Raw genomic sequence first — 26,350 nt, 5'->3', positions numbered from 1 at the left:
TGAACTCCACCATCTCATGGTCACTGCAGCCAAGGCTGCCCCCAGCCTTCACATCTCCAACCAGTCCTTGTTTATTGGTTAGGACAAGGTCCAGCAGGACACCCTTCCATGTAGGCTCCTCCGCCACCTGTGACAAGAAGTTATCATCAATGCACTGCAGGAGCCTCCTGGACTGTCTGTGCCTTGCTGTGTTGTCCTTCTAGCAAGTATCAGGGTGGTTGAAGTCTCCCATGAGAACCAGGGCCTGTGATCGTGAGGCTAGTTCCAGCAGTCTGTAGAAGGCCTCATCTACTACCTCTTCCAGGTCAGGTGGCCTATAGTAGACTCCCCATGTTAGCCTGCCCTTTGATCTTCACCCATAAGCTCTTGACTGGTTCCTCCTCCACCCCTAGGCAGAGCTCCATGCATTCCAGCTGCTCTCTCACATAAAGAGCAACTCCACCCCCTTGCTTTCCTGGGCTGTCTTTCCTAAAAAGCACATAGCTATCCATGACAGCATTCCAGTCATGTGAGCTATCCCACCATGCCTCTGTGATTGCAGTGAGATGATGGCCCTTTGACCGCACACAGATCTCCACTTTCTCTTGTTTATTCCCCATGCTGTGTGCACTGGTGTACAGGCATTTCAGAGAGGTAGTCATACATGCAGGTTTCCCAGGAAGGGTGTAGGGGGGTTGCCCATAGCCATGTCCCACACTCACATCCCCAGCTGCATGCACCCGTTGGAGGCCCCCCAACCCGAGCTGTGTTTTATTGACTACCCTCTGTGTATGACTCTCCCCTTCCCCCTTCCTACCTTTCTTCTTCTTCGAGAAGAAGAAACTAGTTTCCAGCCTTCCACAGTGCTGTGCCGTACTCTTTCACTCTTCACAGAGCCTTCCTGCAACTCCCCTGCTGCAGGATTGGGACTTCCGAAGCAGTACAGTCTCCAAGAACGTCTTATCTTCTGCTCACTTTCTTAGATGCTTCGCAGTCTACTGACTTCATTCCGCAACTCCTTGACTTGAGGACACAAATCGTCAACAGCAGCATACCTCTTGCAGGAGGGCTGACTATCAGTCCAGGCCTTCTAGAGAGGCTGCGAGCACTCCCTGCAGACTGAGACCTCTAGGTAGGGCAGCATCTCCTGTCAAAGGCTCTGTCTGGGTTGAATCCTCTGATATAGCTGATGCAGCAATTCCAACAGCTACAGGCAAATATGCTTTGTGGCGAGTTATAACCATGTATGTGAAAGTGGGTGCTACTAGGAGTGTTGGCAGAGTCACCCTCTAGTCCCCTTGTTCCACAGGGGCCAGCAGACCACAATTTCCAACAAGGGCCCCCAGAAGCTCTAGGCAGAGCCAAGATAGTGCTGCGCAGATTGCTGCGTCTGTTTGCTGCCTCTGTTAGCTGTGCTCCATAGTTTCTCCCTGAAGATAACCTTTAGAGGCCAAGGGTCAGATAAAAGAGAACAGCAGAAGAAGAGCATCATGACTTCCCTGGTAGGTGCAAAGTTAGCGTCTGAATGTTGTAAGATGTGCTGAGCATAAGCTAATGGCTGTGGTCCATGTGGTACTGAGAACATAGGGAAGAGCAGGAAAAAGGTTCTGTGTGCAAAACTTACTGTTACATAGGACGTTGAAAACTAGGACCTCTTCTGTAGCAGTTTCTTTTTTTCTTTCTTTTTTTTTTTTTTTATCTACCTTTATACTTTCCACAGTACCAGAAAGAGAGATAGGGAGGAATATTTTTAGCATGTTGTTCAGGAAATAGGCCGAGGAAGAGGGATTCAGATTCTCTGGGAGATGGAATGCTTTTGAAATTGTGTGTGTTTAAAGAAGGGACTTGCTTCATTTAAAGTGTTACAGAACTATGTTTCAAGTGTTTAAAATCAGGAAGGTTGTGTTACCAAGATGTGAAGTTTACAAGAAAGAGAAAGTTGGCTGTGATGTTAAAGATGTGGTGCTATATATTAAAGAGATTTTGGAATCAAATCTGATAAATATATGTCATATATCTCTATAGATTAAAATTTCTACGTGAACAGGAAAAACAAAATTTATTACCATTTCCAGCCTGCTTGATTGGGGTGGTGACAATGATTGAGACAGAAGAAAGTGAGAGGGCCTCAAGGACAGGAAGCACAGTTGCTTTTCTAGTTTCTGGGTAGGAGTTTTAACCTATATAGGTTTGGGAAATGCAGTTTTGGGGCAAAGTTCTGAAATAACATTTTTAGACATGGTTAGTGTTTTATTGTGGAGGAGATAGTCAGGGAAGCCATAGAAGGAGAGGTGATGCTGTGAAGGAGCAGTAGAACACTGTCTGTAGTGTGTTTGGATTTAAGTCTTTGCATAAAAATGACTCCCTCCCTCCCCAGTCAACTGTAATTTTGCTAAGTTTCAAAAAGAAGAGCAGTCTAAAAATGTGGAAGTTTGTTAAAAACAAGCTAAACACTGCACTAGTTCATCTAGTTCCAGAGGATATAAAGAGAACTACAGAACAAGCAAGCTGAGAGAAACAACAAACAAAGCAGGTACATGCATATAGATTGCATAGTGTGGAAGAAGAGCATTTGCAGAGCCTATGCATTGTTGAATGCATAAGTAGATGAGATTTCATCTGCTTGGATTTGTGAAAGCTATTTGACAAGGTCTGTCCTCAACAATTCTTAAAAGAGCTAAGGAAACTTGGAATAAAGAGAAGGTACTTGTGCGGTTAAATGATTGGTAAAAAGATTGGTTAACAGGTAGGAAACAGGACAGAAAAATCCATGGCTGTGCAATGTTGTGTTGTGTCTCCTTTCCTCCTCACAGTCAAAGCTGTTCACGAATGGATTCCTGCAGGGATGTGTACTAAGCCTTTGCTGTTCACTACGTTAATGAATGACCTGGAAGTAAAGTTAATAGTGAGGTGATAACTCACTATTGAGTTAAGAATGATGCGAATAAGCTAACTAAGACTGTAAAAATAGGGGCCAACTATGAAGAACTGCAGAATAATCTTCAATGCTGAGTGACTGGACAATAAAATGGAGGATGCATTTCAGACTGGATAGCTGTAGAATGATTCATGTGGGGGCAGAGTAAGCAATGTCAACCTGATGCAAAAGATAGTCTCTGAGCTGCCTCTTGGAGTGCAGGGGCAAGATCTTTGGATTACAATTGATAGTTCCATGGAAAAGTCAGTTCAGTGCATATCCACAGTTAAAAAATAAATGAAATGCGAGAGATTAGAAGAGGAGGAACAGAGGACAAAATGGAGAACATTGTTATACTGTTTTCTACTGTAGTCATGGTATACTAATGGTATGAATGCTGTTTGCAGAACTGTTTTCCTCCCACTTTGAGAAGAAACAAAACTGCAAATGTAGCAGGTCAGCATTATGGGTTGGCTTGCTTATGAGGAACAACTGAATAGACTAGGAGTATTCAACCTTGGGAAGAGACCATTTGGAAGTGGGACATGAATGAGAACTTCAAAATCCTGAGTGTCTTTGGGAAACTGCTATTCCTATCTCTTCCAGTTCAGAAACTTCAGGTACTGAAGGAAATTGGCAACTGACAATAATGAAACTGAAACTCTCTACTACATGGTATATTGCTTGTTCAAAAAGTTTGTAAACATTCAGAAAGCAAATGATCAGGTTAATGGAGGAAGAAATCTATTTGCATTCTTAATGCAAAAAGACCACCTTTTGCTTAGGAAATTCTGTAAAATATATGTTGGAGAGTGAAAGGATGTTCTTAGGAAGTATGGTTATGTGTTTGCGCCATCCTATGCATCCATGGCTGGCAACTTCTGGAGACAGTGTACAAGACTATATGGACCTTTTTCTCTTATAAGCGATATCTGTTCTGATGTACTTTGTTTACTCATTTGTTGATCACTTATAGATACTTATGTTTTTCTGATATATGAAAACAGGCATTTAATTCCTGATTGTTATCTGGGCCTTTTCTCTTTCCTTACCAATTATGAATTAAAGAGTAGTTGTATTCGTAGAGCAGAAAACTCTCAGTCACTAGGGCAGGTTAACATTTTGTCTTTGATTCAAGAAAAAAAATAAAAATGCAATGGAAAATCTTTAGTGGCTTCTGTGTTCATATGTTAAATGGTTTCCTTTTTCTCCCCCCTCTATTTCTGCTGCAGAAGGTATTGTGGCTTGGCCATTCTGTGCTTGACTGATATTTTGTTTGTTTTCTTGAAGGTATATGGGAATAGGACTTTCTGCTCAAGGGGTCAACATGAACAGACTTCCTGGTAAGTTACTGTTAAGACTTATTTTGGTTTCCAGTCTGTGTTAAATGCTCATTTGAAATAAAGATTTTAATTTCTATATCTGATTTGAAGGATGTTTGTTTCTATTAATAAAATGGTATGACTATGAAAGTCTAACATCTGGGAGCTTCAGACTTGAGTATAATACTAAAATGAGTTATGCTAGTATTCCTACTGTAGCCATGATGATTTTAGCAGATAACGAAAGTTAATATTAAACAAATGGATAAAGGTTAAGAAGATAATGAGCTTTCAGCCATACAAGCTTCTTGTGTCTGAAAAATAAGCAGCAAAGCATTTTGACATTTAATATGTAATCCCATTTGACCATTTTATATGAAAAAATCTTAAAATGGCAGGAAGATTTTCCTGTCATATTATCTTTCGTCTTTTTTTCCTTCCTTCTCTGAAAATGGGAAATAAGTGATAGAGTAGTACTTCTACTTAATATGTTGCATCCTCTCCTGGGAATACTTGTTTGTAGCTTAACCTCTAAGTTGGTTAAGCAGCTTCTTTTTTATAATAATTTTCAATCTTTCATTACAATTTTTAGTTAATGAATTGGGTAGTGTTAATTTGGGTCACCATAGTGACTTCCGTAGCAGGGAGTCTTTCCAGTGGGTTTAAAACTAGAAATTTTCTGCTTTTGAAAGGAAGTTAAATGTTCTTTAAATGCCTGAATGAGTGAGTTGGTTCCCAATGTTTTCTTTGTCTTGAGACTGATTTACTTTTGTTGGAACTGTTTTAAAGATGAAATGTGTGTTTCACATTTCATATTACACAAGCCATATTACACCTCTTGGTGCCTGTGAAGGAGAATGTTGTATGAATGTCCTAATAGAAGGAAAACCTTCTGTAGTAATTGCAGTAAGATACTGGTGAATTTACTTCTCAGTCAGGATTTTGCTTTCATCTTCACTGGAAATTTGCATATTCCAAAAGTGGAACATGATCATTAGAAAACATTTTTATTTTATTTTTTTCTTAAGACCTCCTATTGCAAGAGTCTTATCATATGAGCCAAAATCCCTAGCTACCTTCCTACCTTTGGAGGGATAACTAGGGTCACAAGTCTTTATTCAATCAGAACTGGATCACAGAAGGAGAGGGGCAGAGCATTACCAGTTTTCTCAAGTAATACTTGGTTGAAAAAAGGTTTGAAATTCCTAGATCAAGATGATTCAGTGTCAGCAGGTATAGAAGTCTCAGTTTTCAGACTCTTTTTCTCCTTCCCTATCTACCCCCCTGCCCTGCCTCCCTAATGCTCCCAACCTATTTGACAGGTTTGTACTGTGAAGAGGGTTGTGTGCATGTGTAAGATGAAGCAGGAGTCTAACGTCATCTGCTCTTCCCAGGGTCTAAGTGCCTGCCTCTGTAGAAGAGGAGTTATCTGGCTATTAAGGGAGAATGTTCTATCCAGGAAGTTATTTTCTAGGTTGTGTGAGGGAAAGATGGATGGGAATGTCTTTTGTGTGGCCTGTAGACTGCCAGTTGGACTATAGCTTATCCTAGAAGAATATAACACAGTTAAATACTAATCTGAGATGATACACATGGAATGTCATAGATGTGCTGTCCTGAAATTGAGCTCTTAAAACAGCCCTGACAACACTTTCTATTTTTTTCCTTCAGAGATTTAAAATTAACTAAACTAATGGCAGATTTGAATCAAAATGCCTGTATACTACTCTTAATTCTAGAATCTGTGTTATGAATATGAAATTCTTTTCCCTGCATAAAATAAAAGGGAAAGTGAACTTGACACATCAGATTGTACACTGCTTATTTAGCAGGGAATTGTGTGAATTTGATCATATGAGCTTGTTGGATCACATGAAGATTGTGCTACCAAGAGAAATTCTGTGGACATAATTAGCTCAATCTGACATGATCTGTGTAAAATGAACTTCATGGTTCTGTATTACAGATCAGTAATTGTCTCTCTGACTTTTGGACAATGGATTTGATATCTCTCTCTTTCTTTTTGATAAGATATTGGTCAAATAACAAGTTAGAAATGTATGTCAGGTCCTTCACAGCACAGAGCAAGCCAGAGCTCGCTAAGGAATGATACTCTTAGAGGCTTGACTTGACTTTATGTCTAGGTATAATTTTAACTTTTGTGACCTGAAATACTGCCAGATTTGTCTTGTTAAAACTCATTCTTTTGCACTCTCAGTGAGGATCTTTGGCATCCTTTCAGCCCTGATTCAAAGAAGAATCTTGTTGCTGGGTTCTGTTTTAAACTTTTTTTTTTCCTTGAGAACAAACGCTTAGACCATATCCAGTTCCAAGTCAAGTTTTCTGCTTTATGCCAAATACATCTGGGCTGCAGCCCAGCTCATCGCTGATGAGGGATGTGTTGAGCTTTCTTTGAAAGCTGGAAGTGTGGATGGGGCAATCTTAAGCATTTCCTTAAACTGCCCATTTCTGCAATGGAAACAGGTACTGCTTTTAAAAGGAAAGTGTCCTGACCCTGCTCTGAGGTTTCCTGTAAGTGATGCTTTGAAATTCAATCAGCAACTCTGAAATTACTGTGCGATTTTTACTGAAGTGCTGACATTTGTGACTCTAATGTGTGTGCATGTTTTTTAATGACATTTATAATATCTAGTAATAAAGGTCCTACTTCAGGGAGTGGCTTTCATTGAAATGTCTGCTTACCTTTTTCTCGAGATACAACTTTTTTTTTCATGTATCTGTTCTCCTGTTATCTGAAGATGAAACTACATGTTATAGCTGAGCTGATCTAACTAACTGTCATCAAAGGAGTGGAACTGTCTGTTTCCTACCACCAAGCACAGCTGCACAGTCCCTGTGCAAGCCCCTTGCTCTGGCACTTGTCATATCCTTTGCCAAGCCAGTCTAGCTTACAAACCTGACAGGAACTTAATGGCTTCTCTAGCAGGCTAGTTCTTTCACAGTTCATGAAACAAGGCATCCTGAGTATCACATCGGATAAGTCTATTTTTGGATCTAGCCCTCAGTCAATGAATTTTTTCTGAGCTGTACTGAAAATGTATTGGTGGTTTATTACGGGTCTCACCTAACCTTCAGAAAATGGAGTAGATAGGAGGTGTTCACATCGTGTTCTGCCTTGGTCCAAGTCCATCATACTGTTGCAAGATGACATTTCACTTGTTTTATATCTTTGAGGTTAACCCAGCAGGAATATGTAGCCATGCTGAGAAGGAAGGAGGACTGATTCTCTACAATAGCAGACAAGTCTTAATTCAGCCTAAGATGTTGTAAAATTGTACCCTTGGGCACCCCTGCCACAGTTTCAGAAACATCAGAGATAGGATCTGGCCGATCACTTTTAGAGACTTTATGCACCCTCTCGTTGATAACTGACTTGCCTTGCTATGCAGCATTGCACATGTTAAAGGAAGTTCCAGTTTTCTTTCACTAGCCATTGTTTGCTTTACAGAACTTTGTGTTTGATTATTTTTTATCTTACTTTTAAAATTAAAATGTATTTCTTGGCTTATTCACTGTTTGCCTGTTTCAGATACCCTATCAGAAGAACAGGCTTTCATATTTAAGAATGTTTTATAGTCTTGAATTAGTATGTAGTCAGATAAAACATTGGAATTTGGTATACAGAAACCTACCACAAATTTGGTTTGGTTTCTGGGACTATAATTCCTTAAACCAGATCACCAATTACAGGAACAGCTTGTCCAACTGTCCTATGTCTTTGGTCAGCAAAGGGTCTTTGTAGACTACGTAAAAATGAGCACTGGGAATTGCATCTCCTTGATGAATTCACAGGGAATTAAATCTCTCTCCTCTACAAGAGCCGTCAGTCCCCCTCCATAAGCTACCAAGAAGGTGAGTGGGTCTTCGTTTTAGCTTTATTTGCAGATACCTTCCTTTTGTCTTTCTCCCTTGTTGATAGGTAGCTGTTGACTTTTCTGGGTAGGACTTTATTTCTTTTCAGCTTATTTTGCAAGGTTTGGAGGGGGTGAAGCAAGAGAGAAAAGCTGCTGAGGAATATGTTGTGGTCTTTAAACTTTACCTGAGGAAAGGGATATCGATCTCTCCTGCAGCGGGTTTTGCAAGCAGTTTTCAGGCAGGTGTGCTTCCTCTGGAAAGGGACTGGAGAAGGAAGAGGTTAAATAGATGTTGGTATTGCAGGATCCTGAGAGAAACTATGGGAACTGGGCCTGTTCAGCCTGGAGAAGAAGCAGCTGAGGAGGGATCTAGTAGCAGTCTTCTACAATCTAAAGGGAGCTTACAGAGAACAAGACTCTTCTCAGAAGTGCACAATCAAAGGAGGAGAGGCAATGACACAAGATGCAATAAAAGAAATTGTGACGGGACATAAGGAAGGTATTATTTCTCATCAGGATTCGGGGCAGGTTGCTAGAAAGGCTGTGGAATCTCCATGCTTAGACATTTTCAAATCTCTGTAGGACAGCCCTGAGCAACCTGATCAAAGTTAAATGTTAGCACTGCTCTGAGGAAGAGGTTTTGCCAGAGACCTCCAGCGGTTCCTTTCAGCCAAATTATTTCTGTGATTGCCATGACATCTAAAGAACATCTTTTCTATTTGCTAGCAAACAGTGTGCGTCATAAAAACATTTTCTGTGACTCCAAGGGCCTGTGCAAAAGAACCTAGTCTTCAGCTTGCTAAAGCATTAGGAAGGCATACAGATGGAAAAAAAAAAAAAAAAAAAAAAAGGGAGAAACCAATGGCAGCACAAGCTGTTGAGAGTCTAGAGTCCATGTGTTGAGCTTGAATGAGCAGATATCGGGCTGTAGGAAGGCTGCCTTTTGCACTTGATGCACATTGTGTTGAGGGAAGGTCCTCATGGTAAGTGTCTCTCAAGTGTGTATAGAGAACCTTGTAGCACCATGGAGAAAGATGAATTCTGATTCTATTGTTAATCAGAAGGGAGGCTGAATACTCTAGGGAAGCATGGAAATATTCAATTTATCTCCCCCTTAACCAGTGGGAGGACTCTTCATGGAGAACTCAAGATCATAGAGCTCTCTAGATAAACTCCTCAAATTATTCAGCAATGGCTGAAGGAAGCTTTGTGATTTCTTGTTTTGGGATTTAAGTACTTGCCTAATTATTGCTTATAGTCTCCCTTTTATTTCTCATTTTCCTTATGTCTTCTACTTTTTGGCATAGGTTTTGGGTCCTCTTCAGCACTAAGTGCTATGGAGGCCTTTGAGTACTATATGATACAATCAGAGCTGTAGGATAAAGCAGATCACTTGAGTAATTTAATCAAAGCCATATCAAAATCTATACTTTGTTTGGTCTTAATACTTTAATGGCAATTTGAATCTGTTATGTTACTTCTGTTAGATTGGTAGTAGCAATGCTGATTATACAGTATCCTGCTGGAATTATTCAGTGCAGGATTACTATATAGCCAAATCTGCTTGCCAGTCCATGTTTAAACCTTTCTTCTTGCCAGCTGTAAGGAGATTTGACTAGTCATAACTATTATTTTATGTGTACAATAAATATATTTAAGGCCCAGTTTGATTAGTACCCAAACTCCTTGCTTTCCTGTGTGATTTGCACACAAGTAACAATAGTACATGTGAGGAATTTCATACAGACATCACAAATTCATACCTGTAAAAATAACGCATGATGATGAATAACTTTCATATGTCAGAATAAAGAAAATGTAGGATTGATATTGGTTTTGCAGTAAATAATAAATATATGTAAAATCCTCCAAAACCACGTCTGGAAGCCCTTCTAAGGCTGAGTTACACCTGCAGTTCCTTGGTTAGTTGTTCCAGTTCCTTAACTGCAAACTTGCTTACGTTTCTGGTACCCTTTTATTTATGCTAGCAAACCGCTTTTTATGGCTGCATGTCAACTGGAACATATAATTGGCTTAATAACGATGGGGGAAGCTGTTTGATTTTAGGGTTATTATTAACTGATCGCAGAGATAATGCCAGTTGAAACAACTCCTCTGCGAAACTTTGTTCTAAAGAAATGTGTAGGTATCAAAGGTCTAAATTTGCTTTATACAGAAATAGATATAAATCTTACTTGATGTGTGCTGAAAACCTGCCTTAAGGCATTCTCTCCAATTTACAGTTGTCCAACTGATCATGAAGACTGTTTTTCTGAAAGAGCATCTTACTGAAGCCAGCTTGGCTGGCTTCTCAATGGCTGCATCCCTTTATCATAGAATCATAGAATTGGTAATGTTGGAAGGGACCTCTGGAGATCATCTAGTCCAACCCCCCTGCTCTAGAGCATGTTAGACAGGGTTGCATCCAGGCGGGCCTTGAATGTCTTCAGAGAAGGAGACTCCACAACCTCTCTGGGCAACCTCTTCCAGTGCTCTGTCACTCTCACAGTGAAGAAATTCCCCCTCACGTTCAGGTGGAACTTCCTGTGGTTCAGTTTGTGCCCATTGCCTCTTGTCCTTTTGCATGGGACAACTGAAAAGAGTTTGTCCCCATCCCCTTGACACCCTCCCTTCAGGTACTCGTACACATTGACAAAATCCCCTCTCAGGCTTCTCATGCTCCAGCCCTCTGATCATCTTTGTAGCCCTACACTGGACTCTCTCCAGTAGCTCCATGTCTCTCCTGTACTAGGGAGCCCAGAACTGGACACAGTACTCGAGATGAGGCCTCACCAGGGCTGAGTAGAGAGGCAGGATCACCTCCCTCGACCTGCTGGCAACCCTCTTCCTAATGCACCCCAGTAGACCATTGGCCTTCCTGGCCACAAGGGCACATTGCTGGCTCATGGTCAACTTGTCATCCACCAGCAGTCCCAGGTCCTTGTCTGCAGAGCTGCTCTCCAGCAGGTCAGCTCCCACCTTGTACTGGTGCATGGAGTTATTCCTCCCTAGGTGCAGGATTCTGCACTTGCCCTTGTTGAAGTTCAGGAGATTTCTTCTCCACCCAGCTCTCCAGCCTGTCCAGGTCTCTCCGAATGGCAGCACAGCCCTCAGGTGTATCAGCCACTCCTCCCAGCTTGGTATCATCAGCAAACTTGCTGAGGAGGCACTCTGTCCCTTTAATTTTCGACCTGTTGCTGCCTTTTTTTCAAGTACTTTGAAGACAAGGGCTGGATACCTTTGTTTCAGTGATTAGTAAAATAACACAATTATCTTGGGACTTGAATGGATTTTTTGTGACTTGCACTTTGTTTTATTCAGTCATGCAGTAAAGAAGTGTAAAACAAATGACAAAGCCTATACTTCTTATGCTGTTTCCTGTCTGATGCTTTCTAATCCAAATGTTTCAGGGTTTGGGAAGGTATTGAGCTCAGAAGGGCCTATTAGCTGTGCTAATAGTGGCTATGCAGCCTTCTGTTAGTGTCTGGAAAAGACAGAGAGTTAGTTTCTTTCTGAGTATGGTGCTTCTTGGGGTATAGAAAGGTAGCATGAGAAAGACTGAAAAATTGGTAGCAGAAGAATCCAGTCTGTGCAAAATTTCTAGGCCAGATGCCTTGCAGCTGAGTCTGGTCTGTCTCTGCTGATTTTCTCCAAGGACTCTATTCCAAGGATAGGGGTATGTTTCCCATTGCTACAGATTCATAGAATAGCTGAGGTTGGAATGGACCTATGGAGATTATCTGATCCAAACCCCCTGGCTCAAAGTAGGGTCAGCTAGAACAGGTTGCCCAGGACTGTGTACAGTTTTGAATATTTCCAAAGATGGAGACTCGACAGCTCTTCTGAGCAACGTGTTTTTGTGTTCAACTACCTTCACAATAAAAGGTTTTTTTTCTTACATTCAGGTGGAATTTCCTGTGTTTCAATTTGTGCCCATTTCCTGTTGTCCTGTCATTGTGCACTGCTGAGAATAGTTTCTCTCTTTCTTTATACCCTCCCAGCAGCTATTTACACACGTTGATAAGATTCTCCCTAATCCTCCTCTTCTCTAGGCTGAGCAATCCCTTCTTCTCAGCCTCTCTTAAATGCTTCAGTCTCTTAATCTATCTTTGTTAGACTCTTTACCAGCTTCTACTACATATATGTTGTGCAGGAGTTGCAAGAAGTAACCAAATATGTATGTCAGTTTGTGTACTATTCCCTTTTTTCTTCCCAACAGTATCTGTTATTTGGAGTTGTGGTACTAAAGTATGGTGCATAGAATCTGTGTCTATTGTTCAGAGATTCATATAATTCTTATAACCTTGTTGAAAATTAGCAAAATAAGAAGTCTTCTCTTGAATTCAAGGAGATTATACTTCTGCTTTCCATTTAGTTCAAATGCAGTTTTTCTTCCTCAGTAGATTTTCAGAAGCGCAGTCTCAAAGTTGCTAGCCTCTATGCCGAAATGGCAAAAGAAATTGTGTGCAGTTTATTTCTGTTGCCTCTTCGCTGCCATATACAGCAGCAGCCTAATCCACTGTCCCCATGTAGTCCTGTGCTCCACTCATGAGGTGTATGATAACTCATAATCAGGTTATCATGTACACAGCTGGATACAACCAGATGGGACATAATTTAAAACATGAGTTTTCTGCTAAGAGCTGATATGGTGCAAGTCAACACGGCATGGAGGAATTAGACAGATATCTTAGAACACTGCATGACGCTTGCTGTTGAGAGCTGCAATAACAGTGAGGATCAGGTCCACCCTTTATGTGACCTGGTCTCAAATGCAGTTAGACCTGATACTCTATCAAGCTGGGGAGTAGCAAAAACAACTCCTGAAGCTCAGAATTGAAGTAAATAACCTTCTGAATTTAGGCTAAATTTAATCTCATGTTTTATGTGTAGCTATTTATGTGAAAGTTAAGGTTTTGCAAAGTAAGTTACTTGCTTTTTCCCCTCAGGCCCACTTTAGTTCACACATTCGCTTGGCTTGATTAACCTGTCTGCATTCAGGTCAGAACAATTGCTGTCAGCCATTTTGTCAGGTCTTTAGGGAGCTGTTTGGTGATTTTTTTTCTTAATTGGGCTTTAATTAGCATTTTAATTAGGCTAACTTTGGGGCGCACAGATTTCAGGTCTGGATGAGAGGCAGCAGAATGAAAGCAGAGCTATGAGTAACCATACTACTTCTCCATCAAATATTTGAGAAGGTGTTTAGACACATCATTCAAGCTGAACAGAAACATGGATTAATATTTCAAGGCAAGTAACCCAGAATTTGGAAGACTAATCAGAGAAAGTATTTCCACTGGCCATCAAATGCTCAGGGATTAATGCAGATGAGTAAGAGGTGCTTCTTATTAAATGTGGTCACTTAGTTGGTGACCATGTGGGATCCATAGAAATGGAAACACATGGGTAATATAGAAGCTGCAGGGTGCTCTGAGAAGGATGATGCAGAAGCGGTATGTTGCCTCTGTAACTGTCCAGCTTGGATCTTGCTTGTTATGTTCAGTTTAACTGGGAGCTCGTTGGCTGAGCTGGTTCTCACCTAGGGCTGGGAGAATATGGCTGTCCTGTGCTTTTCTGTAGCCTGATTTTTTGAAGGGCTTACTGGCTCCAGTGCAGTGCAGATGCCAAGATACAGCACAGATTTAGTGCTATGTCCTTGTCTAATTAGCCCTCTTGAATTTAGAACTAAGGGATATATCGTCTAAAGTGGTTTTCTAGAATTTGGCTTGCCTTCAGCTTTGTTAGGTTTTTATTCAATGTCATAACTCCTACAGATATGGGTTGACTCTTCGTAGAGACTTTGTCTGCAGTGTTTTCCTTGGTGTAACGTGTTCCCAGAAGTGGGCATATATTACAGGCACATTTTATCCTTTCTCTACATGGAGCTTTCTGTTATGCATCAGGTTGTATTTTAGTTTTGTGCCATGTGAAAGTAGACTTTCCAAAGTTGAGTTGAGATGTCATAGCATAGTTGGGGTTGTGATGTGGCCTTTACTAATATCCCGAAGTGTCCTCTCTGTATGTAGCACAGATTATGGGCCATCTTGCCCATCAGCTAAGACTTGACACATAAATGCAAATATGAGTTATTTAGTATGATGAGATTTGAGGCCTGTGTATATGATAAAGGCTGTTGTATCCTGTTTTTGTTCTTTGCCCTTGTTGCTTAATAGATGAATGGCAAAACTCCTAATCAGGCATTTTCCTTTGTCTCTGCCCTGCATTGTTTTCCATGTCCCCCTAGTATGGCATGTCAGGGAACATAATAGATGTAATAGTACAGTGGCAACCCGATCATGCTAGACAGTTGTTGAATGTTGCCTTTTGTCCATAGAACCCACTTGTTTTGTGGTTTAATCATGTTGTTTTTTACAAACCTATAAATGGCTTGTAATGTGGCTCAGTCCCTTCCAAAGACTGGATCATGTTCTGACTCTTGACGGAAGATTTTCAATATATTGTAGTTCTCTTACACATCAAGCTTGTAAGTTAGGAGCGCTTACCGTCTTTAATCATTTAAGGCAGTAAGAATTTGTTTTGGTTACTGCATTCTGCAGTGAGCTGCATGCTATGTAATGATAGTAAAATGGATTCATTATCAAATTTCAGGGCAGGTGGAACAGACCATTCTTGTTGATGTGGTATTGCCAATATTGCAGCCATCCAGAGCTTTCTGGTTTTGTTTTTTTCTCTTTATGAATCAATGGGTAGTGTCATTTTGTATAAAAAAATGCTGACTGTGGTTTGATGTTATTTTGAAGCCTACTTAATATCTAGTAGCAGTCAAATAGGAGGAGTTGCTGATCTCATCTAAATTCACCATGTCAGATCAGTATTGTTAAAAGGAAATTTTACAGTATTATTTTATGCTGATGGACTTTGTGATGGATCAGGGAATGCTTATTAGCATCCATATTCTGCTGCATTTACCAAACTCCTGCAGGTCTTCTCACTTGTCTTTCTTATGCTGTCTTTGACCTTTGGGTCACTGTCTCTCTGTAATGCTGCCTTCTATTAATGGAAGATAGATGTTGGAGTTTCATTTTTTTTTCTTTGGATGTTTGCCACAGTTAGTCTTTCTGCCATGAGTGTTTGATCCAAGCCTTGTCTCTTTAGCAGTTGCAACTAAAAGTACTTTGTGAAAAGTGAGGAATAATCTTTGAGCCAGGCCTGCAGCCAGGTTTACCAAGAGTCCTGAGTGTTCTTGAGCATAATCTGTTGTTGCTGCATAAGATCTAAACTAGACTTTCATGGAAGTGCTAGATCTGCTAGGAATGCAAGTGGGAGTGAGACCACTGTGGAGCTGTCCCTCACTGGGAATGTGTGTGGTGACACTGCACCATTACCTTGCACATGCTTGAGTGTAATACTGCAAGAACCCTGTGACTTAAACATGTCTAGTCTCTGCTTTGAGAATTTTGTCCTCAGTGGCATGAAATGGTTTTATTTTCTGTATACAAATTGATCCTGCAGTGCAGCACTTAGGCTTCTGCTGCATTTGAAGTCATTTTACCGTCTTGCAGAAGAAGTGGAAGCAGTGGGGTCCATAATTGGCTTCACCTTAAATATCCCATTCCCTTAAGTACTGTACAAGCTATTTGTATGTTGTGGATATATCTGTTTCTGCTGTACTTTGGATTCAATAAATCTTGTTAAAAGTATTTTGGTTGGTTTATTTCTATGTGTTTGTTCAAGTTATTGTCCCTCTTCAGCGGGTGGTTCCGCTTAACTACTTGCACTGGCATCTGCAGGAAGCTAGGTTTGCAGATCGGAGGAATGGGAGGAGGAATGCTGCAGGCAAATTTTGGACAAGAAAAGATGAGTGAGAAAAATGAAAAGAATTTATTTACCAGTCCTATATACAAAAGAGTAAAAACTATATATAGGCAAAATCTGGAGAGATGTCAACACTATAAAGGATTCTCTGTAGAGCAGTCACCAGGGCCTGTCCTGAAGAATGGGCCTCCCAGTTCTGATGACTGAAGGTGCCACAGTGCTTCCCCTTGGACTTACTGATCCTATACTGTGCCTACCTCTTGGCCTTTTCTTTCACAGATGTTACTCAGGATACAGCAGAGACACAACACCCCAATTTAGAAATTACACTTGAGAGTCTTTCTGAGGAATTTGCATCTCTGTGGCCAAACACCAACATCACTTGCCTCTTCAGATGTTTCAGGTTTTCTTGATTGGAGATCGAGTTGCCGGTGAATTTATTTTGTGTATAAGGCCCTGCTCTTTGCAGCAGTTTATATGCCAGGTACAGATTACCTTGAATGCATAGCCTAAGCCATAGTGGAATGTTTCTGCCTTGAAACGAACACAGGCAGGGAACACTCCACATGTCAATGGTAAAGTCCCAACTTAGGTAAGTGTTTGCCATCTTTTTAACCCTGAGGAGTGGCAGAGGAGTCAGAGTTTGTGGTCTCAGCTTCTAATTTACTAGAATAACCATCATTTCCAAGTGCACTGGGCCTTGCAAGTCTGTTTTGGCATGATAAATAAGAAGAGTGCTCAGAACAGATCTCCATGAATGTTGACTTCCCAGTCTGACTTCTCTTCATGAACTCGCGCTCTGCAGAAAGAGCAGCAGGAGAGCAGAGGCATCAATAAAAGTATTAATCGTGGTAATTTCTTCGAATCATTGTCCTGAATTGTATTTCTTCTGTGTTGTATATGGCCTGATGCTACATGATTTCAGTGTTGAGCAGCATATTCAGTTCCCAGCGTTCCTAGATGCGGTGTAGCACTGATGCCAGTTTTACATGGTGCTTACTAGAAGATGTTCTGCACGTTGCTGGCGCTGCTTGAAAGAAAGGCAAAATGACATGCTATTCCACAATGATAAGATGCAAATGGTGTTCCAGCCCAATAGTACTGCTTGCCAGGAGCTGCTTTTTGAAGCAGAGGCTGCCCTCATAAGCAGAAGTTAGGCTGATCATAAGATCTGCCCAATATGCCAGGGTTGGCGTTGAGTAAACAGTGGCTGAATAGGGGTGTATGTAGAGTAGTTTGTGATACCAGGTAGTAGATTTCATCTAACCTCTTTTCTAACAAAATATCAACATCATACAATCCTGCTCTTTTAGCAGTGGACATTTATGAGTTGATCCTGTAGCTGTCTAGAAGTAACTCGAATCTTTTTTGCTATGTGATTGGACAGTGCATAATTGCAGTCTGTTTATCAAACAGCAGCAATGGAACTGGGTGTTATCCACTTTCTTACTGCATGTTGAGATCATGTTAGTCTGTCAAGAGGACCAGTGTATCTATCTATCTATCTATCTATCTATCTATATATTTCTTTTTGCTGATGTTAGCAGGCCAAACAGAACTTCAGTTTGGTGCCAATTGTTTAAAAATATCTTTCTAAGCCTTAGGTGTTTTTTCCTCTTTTCTTTCTTCCCACACTCTTGCTACTTACTGATTGCACAGTCTGAGCTACTCTTTTCTGTGTGTCTGACTATTAATAAATACTGTTTTTTCAATACAGGTATTTTGAGTTTTGGCATTGATGTCTTTAATTCAAAGCAATGGCATTTTAACCTCTTTTTGTTCACTAGCTGCTGAGGTCTTCATACTACAGAGTAGTTGTTGTATAGTTGCATGTTCTAAGTATATTTGTCTTCAGAATGATCTGTGGTTGAAACAGGAGCTTTAGGAGGCCAGATGTTTAGATTCTGCTTTGACCACTGTCATGTGCTAGGTGGCCAAAACCGTTCTATTCTCTACCTTTCTCCTTCTCCCCCCTTTAAAATGATTTTATGCTTTTGAGAAGAAGATGGGGAAGAAAAAGGAGAGAATGAGAGAACTGTGCTTTCTAAACTCTCCAACCTTCCAAACGCACTAGCTCACTAGATTTTAACCTGCAGTCTATAGACCTTTGGCAGGGCATGGTCTACTTTTTAGGAGAAAATAAAAGTATCTCCCTCTGTCCTGTATGGTTGTCCTGGTTTCTGAAATTTCTTAAGGAATTTACATTTGCACTTGAGAATTTTTAAACCTTTTCAAGTGCACATAGATCTGAAGTGTCTCCTGTTCTAGATGTCACCTATTAGCAAAGGACTGAAATGGTTGTTACATAAACCCTACAGTCATGTTGGAATGAACTACCAATCAGAAACCATTCATGCATGAGTACTCCCAAGGTTTTCTTAGAAATGGCTGCCTGTATCTCACTAGATTAGGATGGACTGTGCTAGCGAAATCTGTCCAGGTGGAGTCTTACAAAACAATCTCAATCTGTAGATGGTTCTTTCTTTGTCTGAGAAACAACTGATAGTTTGGACAAAGAAACAGTGTGTGTTATTTACCAGACAACTTTGTCTTTGTGTAGAAATATCTGTCCCATCTGTTTTCTGGTGCTCTGTACAAGGCTTGTGGTTCCAGAATAGAAAATCTTGGTTTTCATCAAGATAGGCTAGTGCTGGTAAAGGAGTCTCTGATTTTGAATCCTACTGCAAAGTGTGGTGTACTACACATACAAGTAAATCAACAGTGAGCTCCGGTAGTTAGCACAGATACTGCTGGGTAAAAGCCTATCTGCTATATGTCAGGTAAGAATGCTGCTTCAGTTTGGTATCCTTTTAGATAGGTGAAACTTGAGGTAGTTTCTTATCAGGAGAATTAGATCATTCTGTATGTTTTCTCTAGAAGGAACTGCTTCACAGAATAGCAACAGCTTGCTTATTCAATAACTTCTGCATGAACAGGGTTGTGTTGTTTGCTAGTGTTGGAATGAAACGTAAAAAAGCCACATATGTGATACATGTGTCAAATGTAGATTACTACTGCTGAGAAGAGTATTTCTTGCTCTTGTGCCTTCTGTCTCAAATTTGCACAAACTTCGCCTTTTCCTTTGCCCTGCATGGCATTAAGCTAAACCTACACAAAAACCTGTATTAGTATACTTGCATCAACACAGGCATTTACATCCTTTTGATTATAAAGCTACTCTGAACTTTGTCAACATGCTTCCAGTTGCCTGGATAGTAGCTAGTGCTTTTAAACTATGAAGTGGCTAAATTCGAAACTGCCAGCCAGAAATTATGCCAAATTCAAGTACTTGATCATAATGTTACAACTAAAGAAGCACTGTGCAGTTTTCGCTGTGATGCAGTTAGATTCAACAACTTCTGTAGAGCGTGAGAAGTCAACGAGAGTAAAAGTTATATCCAGTTCAAAACAGGGAATTGTGTACAATAGAGAAAGTGATTTTAAAAGGAACTAGAAAGGATGTTGGAGGGAATTAAATCCCTATAGGGAACTTAAAGATCCCACCCTGAAAGCATAATGCAAGTATACATCATGTATCAAAAAAGACATGAGAAAAGGCAAAAGAATCCCATTGTGGCTGAACAAATGGAGTAAATGTGTATTTAAAAGACGAAGGCATTCATCAAAAAGCTCAAGTCATGCCCTTATGCAAAAAGTAGAAAGAGTCATGAACTCTGAGGAGGTTGGATGTAAAACTGCAATAAAGCTGGTGAGCAAAGACTTTGAAGAACACCTAGCAGAAGCTATTGAAAATACTAATATCTATTTTCAAGCAAATAATGAGCTGGGGACCTTCCAGAGAGTCTGTAGGACTTGTGGAGTCTGTTGAGGATACCAAGCTACTGAAGGTAGCAAAGTGAAAGATGTTGGAGAGGACCTGTGGGAATAACCTTCCAAAGTTGGGTGAGCAGGCAATGTGATAGCAGAAAGGTTCAGCACAGACAAAAGGAGATCAGTGCATGTGGGTGGAAAGTGTTGTAACGTTACAGATAGACTTATGATGGGTTTCGAACTCACTATGACCCTTCAGTAATGAGATCTTTGGGTTATAATAGCTTCATGAAAACATCAGTTCGGTAGTAGAAAGGATAACAAGGGGGAAAATGCTAGGGTGAATGGCAGAGGTCTGTGGAAAAGAACAGAGAACAACTGTAGCCTACTTCCATACAGTATGTTTACTTTCCATACATACTTCCAAACATGTATGTTTTGGAGAGAATTAATGCATTGTTTGACATCTTTTCCAGTGCCAGAACTAAAGGATACCAAATAAAAATAGGAAGAGGAAGGTTTTTCACACAGCAATTAAGCTGAGAAGATCCTTGTTGCAAGATACTGTGGATTGTGATTGTTCATGTGTGCTCAAGGGAGAATGGGAGATTTTCATGGAAATAAAATCTTTTGAGGGTTACTAAATACATCGAATCTCCCTCTGAGTTAGTATTTCTGTATGCTGCAGGTGGTTAGAAAGTGCTAACAGTATTCAGGAGGACTCTGATATATGCACATCCTATTCTTATGCTCTCTCATAGGCATCTGCTTGTTGAACAAGATACTTGTCTAAACTGACACTGTATCTGGTCTAGTATGGCAACTCTTTAAGAACATGCAGATGAAATCTCTTATCTGCTTTATGGGTCTTAACAGTAGCTTCTGGAAGTAGTTCAGTAAAGGTGGTACAAAGGATAAACAGTCCAAAGAACCTGCATACTTAGGTATAGGGAAGGATTTGGGAAGTCTGATGCAGACCATATTAAAACAGCACTGATTTTGTAAAGGAAGAGTTCTTAAGGAACTGGAAGGGTGAGTAGTATAGTTCAAGTCAACAAAAAGTTTGTAATAACATAGACCTATTACTAGATGGTAGTAATAAGTTATTAATGATTCAGAAAAACTTGTGTTTTTTTTTCCATTTGAGAATTAGGAGTATGTGTTTGTGAAATGCATGTGTTGAGCTATTTCCTCTGGTAATCAGAGATGATGCCAAGCAACTTCTGATAGAGATAGGCCATTTAAATCAGCAGGTCCAGATAACTTCTGTCTAGAAGTATCAGAAATGCTGGTTGTTATTTTTGGTTTGGAATACTAGGAAATTCCAGAAAACTGGCTGAAGTTTGCCAGTGCTGGAATGATGTGAATGTCATTACCCTGACATGTATTCTGGGTAGAATTTCAGAAATACTAAAACATTATTTGCTTAATAAATAACTAAAGATTAGGCATGTAGTTAATGTCAGCTTGTGTTGATGGAGAGTTCAGTAAGTTCTCTTGAATAAACACAGCTTGTTTTTTTAAGATGACCATGGTGGTTTGATAAAGCTGATGGCATAGATTTAGTTCATTTAGTATTGTGTCAAGAACCAGATTCAGCACTACACAGCATTTGAGTTGGCAAAATTATCTCTGGCAAAATTTACTAATGATATACAATCATTAGTAAAGTGCAGGATGAGTGAAATTTCCTTGACTAGTAGTATCAGTTGTTGTCAGTGGAGAAATCTTCTTCAGATCAAGCTGTTCCTAAGTGCTACTGCAGTACGTACCAAGCCTGATGCTGTCCTCAGATCCTTTGCTCAGTAACTTCTCACTGGAGTTTATCTGCCTTTGGTGGTATAGTAGGTAGTGATTTTATGAAACATGACTGTGCAGGAGCAGGAGGGGTTTTAATTATTCAGTAGGATCAGTGTGGTGGTTGGTTGATAATGGAACAACAAAGTCTTTTTTTGTTTAAAAATTGTAGTGTCTTCACTGGCAGAAATGTATTGCAAAATTGTTCGCACAATTGGACATCCTGTTGCATTTCTCATGTTAGCCTGATGTCGTGGGTATACATGGATATATAAGCATTTAACTACTCAGATGTAAGTGATGCAAAGTTATTATTAATTGGAAGCTTTGTGATTCCAGGAATGTTTTGTACACAGAAGAGTTAGCAGTTTGTGTTTGGACTGTATTATTAACCAGCTTAGGTGATAAACTGATTAGTTATCATCTGAAGTTCCTAAACAGCTTCACTGAAGAAGTTCTCAATTTATACACATGTAACAAGTGTGTGTTTGGGGAGACTAAAATAACAGACTACCGATGGCAGCCTTTCACAGACCAACAGCAGAGAAAATACGAGAGATAGCAGAAGGGAACCATAGTGCGAAAAAATTAATATTTCACTGAATAGTCTTAGTGAAATCACAGAATCACAGAATGGTTGAAGTTGGAAGGGACCTGTGGAGACCATCTAATCCAACCTCAGGGAGCTAACTGTTGGCACGTCTATGTCTGTCACTGTAGATTTACCAGAGGAAATTGTTTACCATTTATAGATTTTGCTTCCCTAAGAGTCTTTCACACCTTTCACCCCAAACTTCTGAGATTCAAAATCTTGGACCATGGCATACTTTAGTCTTGCTGTAATCCATAACTTTGCTGTTGGCATTCATGTGGTGTGGTGCTATAAACAGAGGGGCTTGGGCGTGCGCTGAATGTCTCCTGCTTTTCTGAGAAGCAGTGAATGTGTGAGTGCTCTGATGCCAAGCATTCCTAAGCACAAGTAGCTGGGCTGAACCCATTTGAAGGGTTCGATTTGCAGTGCCCTCATGTTTTGTAAGAAAATCATAGCTCATAGAAGTCTTCCAGCCCGCCTTCACAGGTGGCTTCTCCTCTCTGTGGTTTTCAGTGTATTAAATCTTTTTTTTTTTTTTTTGCTTTATTGCAGAATGCACATTTACTTTTTAACCCATCTAATCTGATGGACCTTCTAATTTTTTTGTAGTCCCTTTGACAAAACTATTACTTCACATCTGAGTGGTCAAAGCACTTTCTTTGGCTTCTGCTTCAGTTTGGCACAGTCTGCCCAAGGATTCAGCCTAATATGTTTACAGTGAAGGTGACAGTATGTTGTATCTGTCTATCTCAAGCTTTTCAGTGCCAGTTCTTTCTACCAAACATGGTTTTGATCATCTAATTCATAGGAATGCTCAGCCTTCTTCTGCCCTTACTTTCTGAGGTTGCTCTCAAAGCTTTGCCCTTTAAGATTTCAGGCAAGTCTGGAGATTGCTGTATAGTTGTCATCTGTACAGCCTCACAGCCCTGGGAGGGTTTCTCCTTCCATGAAACAGGTACTGGGAGTGTGGGAGAATAGAGACTTCCATGCTGCAAGACCCCTTGAAAGGGAATTTTCTTCTGGATGTAATTCTTGCTTGGAAATACGCTAGAGAAAGAGTGGGACTGTCAAGATGGTTTCTTTTGGGCAAAGCAAGTCAAGAGAGAGAGACCATGAGAAACTGCGTAATGGCCATGCAGAGTGCCCTCCTCCAAAGAGCTGTAGAAGATCCTGATTGCTCTTGAAGTCTTCCTGTAAGACAGAGTGTGTTATGCCTTCTTTAAACTCTGTGATAACTGAACTGTTTCTTGTGACTCCCTACCTGCCTTAACTGGTCTTCTAGAAGAAGAAAGTATAAGCCATCTTGAGCAGTTATGGGAGGTGAACTTTGCATGCATGGCCTAAGGGATTTAAGTGGCATTCACAAAATCACTCTGTGGCCCATAGTGCTGGGAGGTATTTTCCTTTCTTTCATCTTCAGGATGAAGATGAGGCAGAGTCCTGAAAAGACCACTCTACAGACTGAAGAAGACTTCAGCTTTTAGTGAATGGATTAATATTCTTCTTTGCAGTAGTTAGCAGTTATGCTTGCATTTCTAAATATAAGAAACTCACAAAATAATTTGGAATAGAATTGAGATAGAATAGAACAAAATATGGAACTCAGAATAATGGAATTACTGTGAGATGTAGATGAGAGCAAGACGGTAGGGAGCAATCACTAATCCCAACTTTAACCCCAGACACAGTGTTACTGATAAAAGAAATAAAGATATTAGTGTTAGAATCCACCATTGTGACAAGTTCCAGTTTGCCATTAAGAGTTACGTTTTAAGCTATCTATAGAAGGGGAGCTGTTGTTGCCCAAGAGAGACACAAATATTTATAAACTGTTAGAAGCGAAATAAAAATCTATGAATGCAGTAAGTACCCCTAACCTTTCTTTTGCAGCTGTTGTGTAACACTTGCAGACACAGCTGCAGGCTGAGAATTGTTTTATTAAATGGTTTTGCTGGAAGATTCTGTTAGTGGGAAACACAAACGTTTTGCAAAGAAGAATTTTTTTCACCCCATGCAAGATGAATCAGAAAAATGATTTTGATGTTTTTTAAAACAAGGAATCTTTATCTTCTCAAAATGGCTTTTTGGCAATTTATTCTTTTAATTGTTTTTGGTAAATGATAAATGAGGTTGAAACATCAATGATGTGTTATGATTGATGAAAATCAGTTTTTTTTCAGTACTGTTCTATGAAAATTAAGATTTTAAAACTGTGTTCCAACTCAGAATGAATTGGGGTTGATAATCAAAATCTCAAATTTCCTACCGGAAAGTTATGTCCTGAGAAGCTGTCATTTTTCTAAGCTAGCTTCATTGTTGACCTGTTCTTTTTTATTCTGCAGGGTGGGATAAACATTCGTATGGGTATCACGGTGATGATGGGCACTCCTTCTGTTCTTCGGGGACAGGACAGCCCTATGGCCCTACATTCACAACTGGAGATGTGATCGGCTGCTGTGTCAACCTTATCAACAATACCTGCTTCTACACGAAAAATGGGCACAGTTTAGGTAAGCAGAGAAGGTGTTCTCAGGAGCAAGATGCTGCTAATCTGCTCTCACTGCCATTTGCTCTACTACTTTGCATATATTTTAACTGTTGTCTCACATCTGTGGGTAAGATTTAAGAAAAGTAAAAGAACACTCAGTAAAAGTCAGGAATTGTAAGGTACCTCCAAGACATGAATATTTCTAGCATGTAAAGTGACATATATACTGCTCAATTTCTTTATATAGGTTAGGATTGCATTCCCAGCTTCTGCTCCTTTCCTCTGTTACTGCACAGCTGGTAGTAGGGTTGGATAATACAGTTGATGGCTGGCTGCAGGGAAATACAGAAGTGGGAAGTTTAGTTAGAACTAACTACAAAGCCACTGTGTCATTCAGTGGCTTTTTGCTTTTTTAAAGAAACTTGTCTATCTTTGAGCCTTAACTCATTGGTTACAGATATTTTCCAGGCATCCATTGTATCTGATTTGTCTAAAATAGTAAGTTGTAGCCATTTGCACCTAAAATGTTTTTCATTTGTGGATGCGCCTCTTCTTACTACCATGGGTTAATTCTCTGACATTTGTTTTGTCTCTGCAGTATATTTTGATAAGATCATTTCACCTTCTGAGAGAGAATTTATTTGGTTTGGCAGGACACTCCTTTCCTTTGCTTCTCCTTGCTGCATCAGTTCTACTTGACTGAATTCAAGATGAAGAAGCTAGTAGAAAAATACCACAATCAAAACCTTTATCAGAAAAAAAGTTGTTTTGAGTGACTGGGCAGAAGGAAGTAGTGGGACTGGAGAGCAGTGTGGCAGCCTGGAGAGTGCATAAGTTTTGGTGAGCTCATGGTGGGAGAATGAGCAAGCTACGCTGCAGGTATATTGGAGACCTGGATCTGAGATGGGGACCTTTTTTCCCTTCATATCTCAAGAAGTCTCCTTCTTTTGAGGCAGATAGAAAAAGGCCTCAAGATCATGCTGACAGAATCTCTCTGGAGAATGGTTTTCAGTTTGTCTCCAATTTATAGTCACCATTTGTTAATAGGTGAGGAGATGGTTGACTAGAAGTGAGGCACATGGGTTCCCAGAAACTGTCTATGTTGATTCAGTAATAGTGCATTCAGCAAACAGTTCTAGTGCTTTGTGACACGTCAAGAGGTCTCAAGCCCCAAATGAAAAAAAAAAAAAAAAACAAGCATCCTTTGAGATTTGATTTTAACATTCTAATAGTATAAACGGAACCCTCATTAGAAACCCCATGGCGGGGAGTTACTCGGACTTAAGAATGTTCCGTTAGGAATCTGATGTGTCTTCTTTTCTGAAGTTATAATTATTTGTCAGGCAGACCAGATCTGATGCTAGGGGACTCTTGATGAGAACTTCTGGCTTATCAGCTAACAAGACCAATCACAAAGGTGATGAGGTGTCTTTCATAGTCTATGTATTAGTGAATTGCCCAGATTTCTAGTTGCTGGATTATTTTAAGTTTAACTCATAATCTGTGGGCATTGACCTCGTCAGTCCTGTCCTGTCCTGGGAAGACCGGCAGAGATGTGAAAGCAACAGCTGGTGAAGTAGAACTGGAGTTGTTGCTTAGGAGTGAGACAAGTTCACCATGCAGCAGTGACTGAGGTGCTGAAATAGTTGAAGAGATTGCACAAAATGTCTCCTTTTAGATACTGTCCGTGATTCTGAGGTGTATAATGGTTTGTGTTGTGCCACTCACTTTGGTCGTTTTCTTTTGTTGGAGTAGATGGTTTTCCAGCTTCACAAATTTTTAGCCTGACAGTGCTCTTCCTTTCCTACACAATGAAAGCATACTAGCCAAGAA

General features: G+C 40.2%; 1 protein-coding gene across 7 annotated transcripts in view; it reads left to right on the top strand.

The window, feature by feature from the left end:
* RANBP10 (RAN binding protein 10) overlaps nt 1-26,350 on the top strand; it is a 77,089-nt gene that overhangs the window by 19,805 nt on the left and 30,934 nt on the right. For 6 of the 7 annotated variants that reach the window (XM_062586222.1, XM_062586221.1, XM_062586220.1 and 3 more), the window contains exons 3-4: nt 4,187-4,239; nt 24,372-24,539. In XM_062586222.1, the coding sequence (XP_062442206.1) occupies nt 4,187-4,239; nt 24,372-24,539 (221 nt within the window). Of the gene's footprint in view, nt 1-3,222; nt 3,517-4,186; nt 4,240-24,371; nt 24,540-26,350 lie in introns of those variants that run through there. The other variant, XM_062586225.1, reaches the window with a different exon arrangement.

The sequence above is a fragment of the Rhea pennata genome, chromosome 13 (genome assembly GCF_028389875.1).
Source record: "Rhea pennata isolate bPtePen1 chromosome 13, bPtePen1.pri, whole genome shotgun sequence".
Taxonomy (NCBI): domain Eukaryota; kingdom Metazoa; phylum Chordata; class Aves; order Rheiformes; family Rheidae; genus Rhea; species Rhea pennata.
Note: the sequence above shows the minus strand (reverse complement) of the source record. Positions and strands in the feature narration are given on the sequence as shown.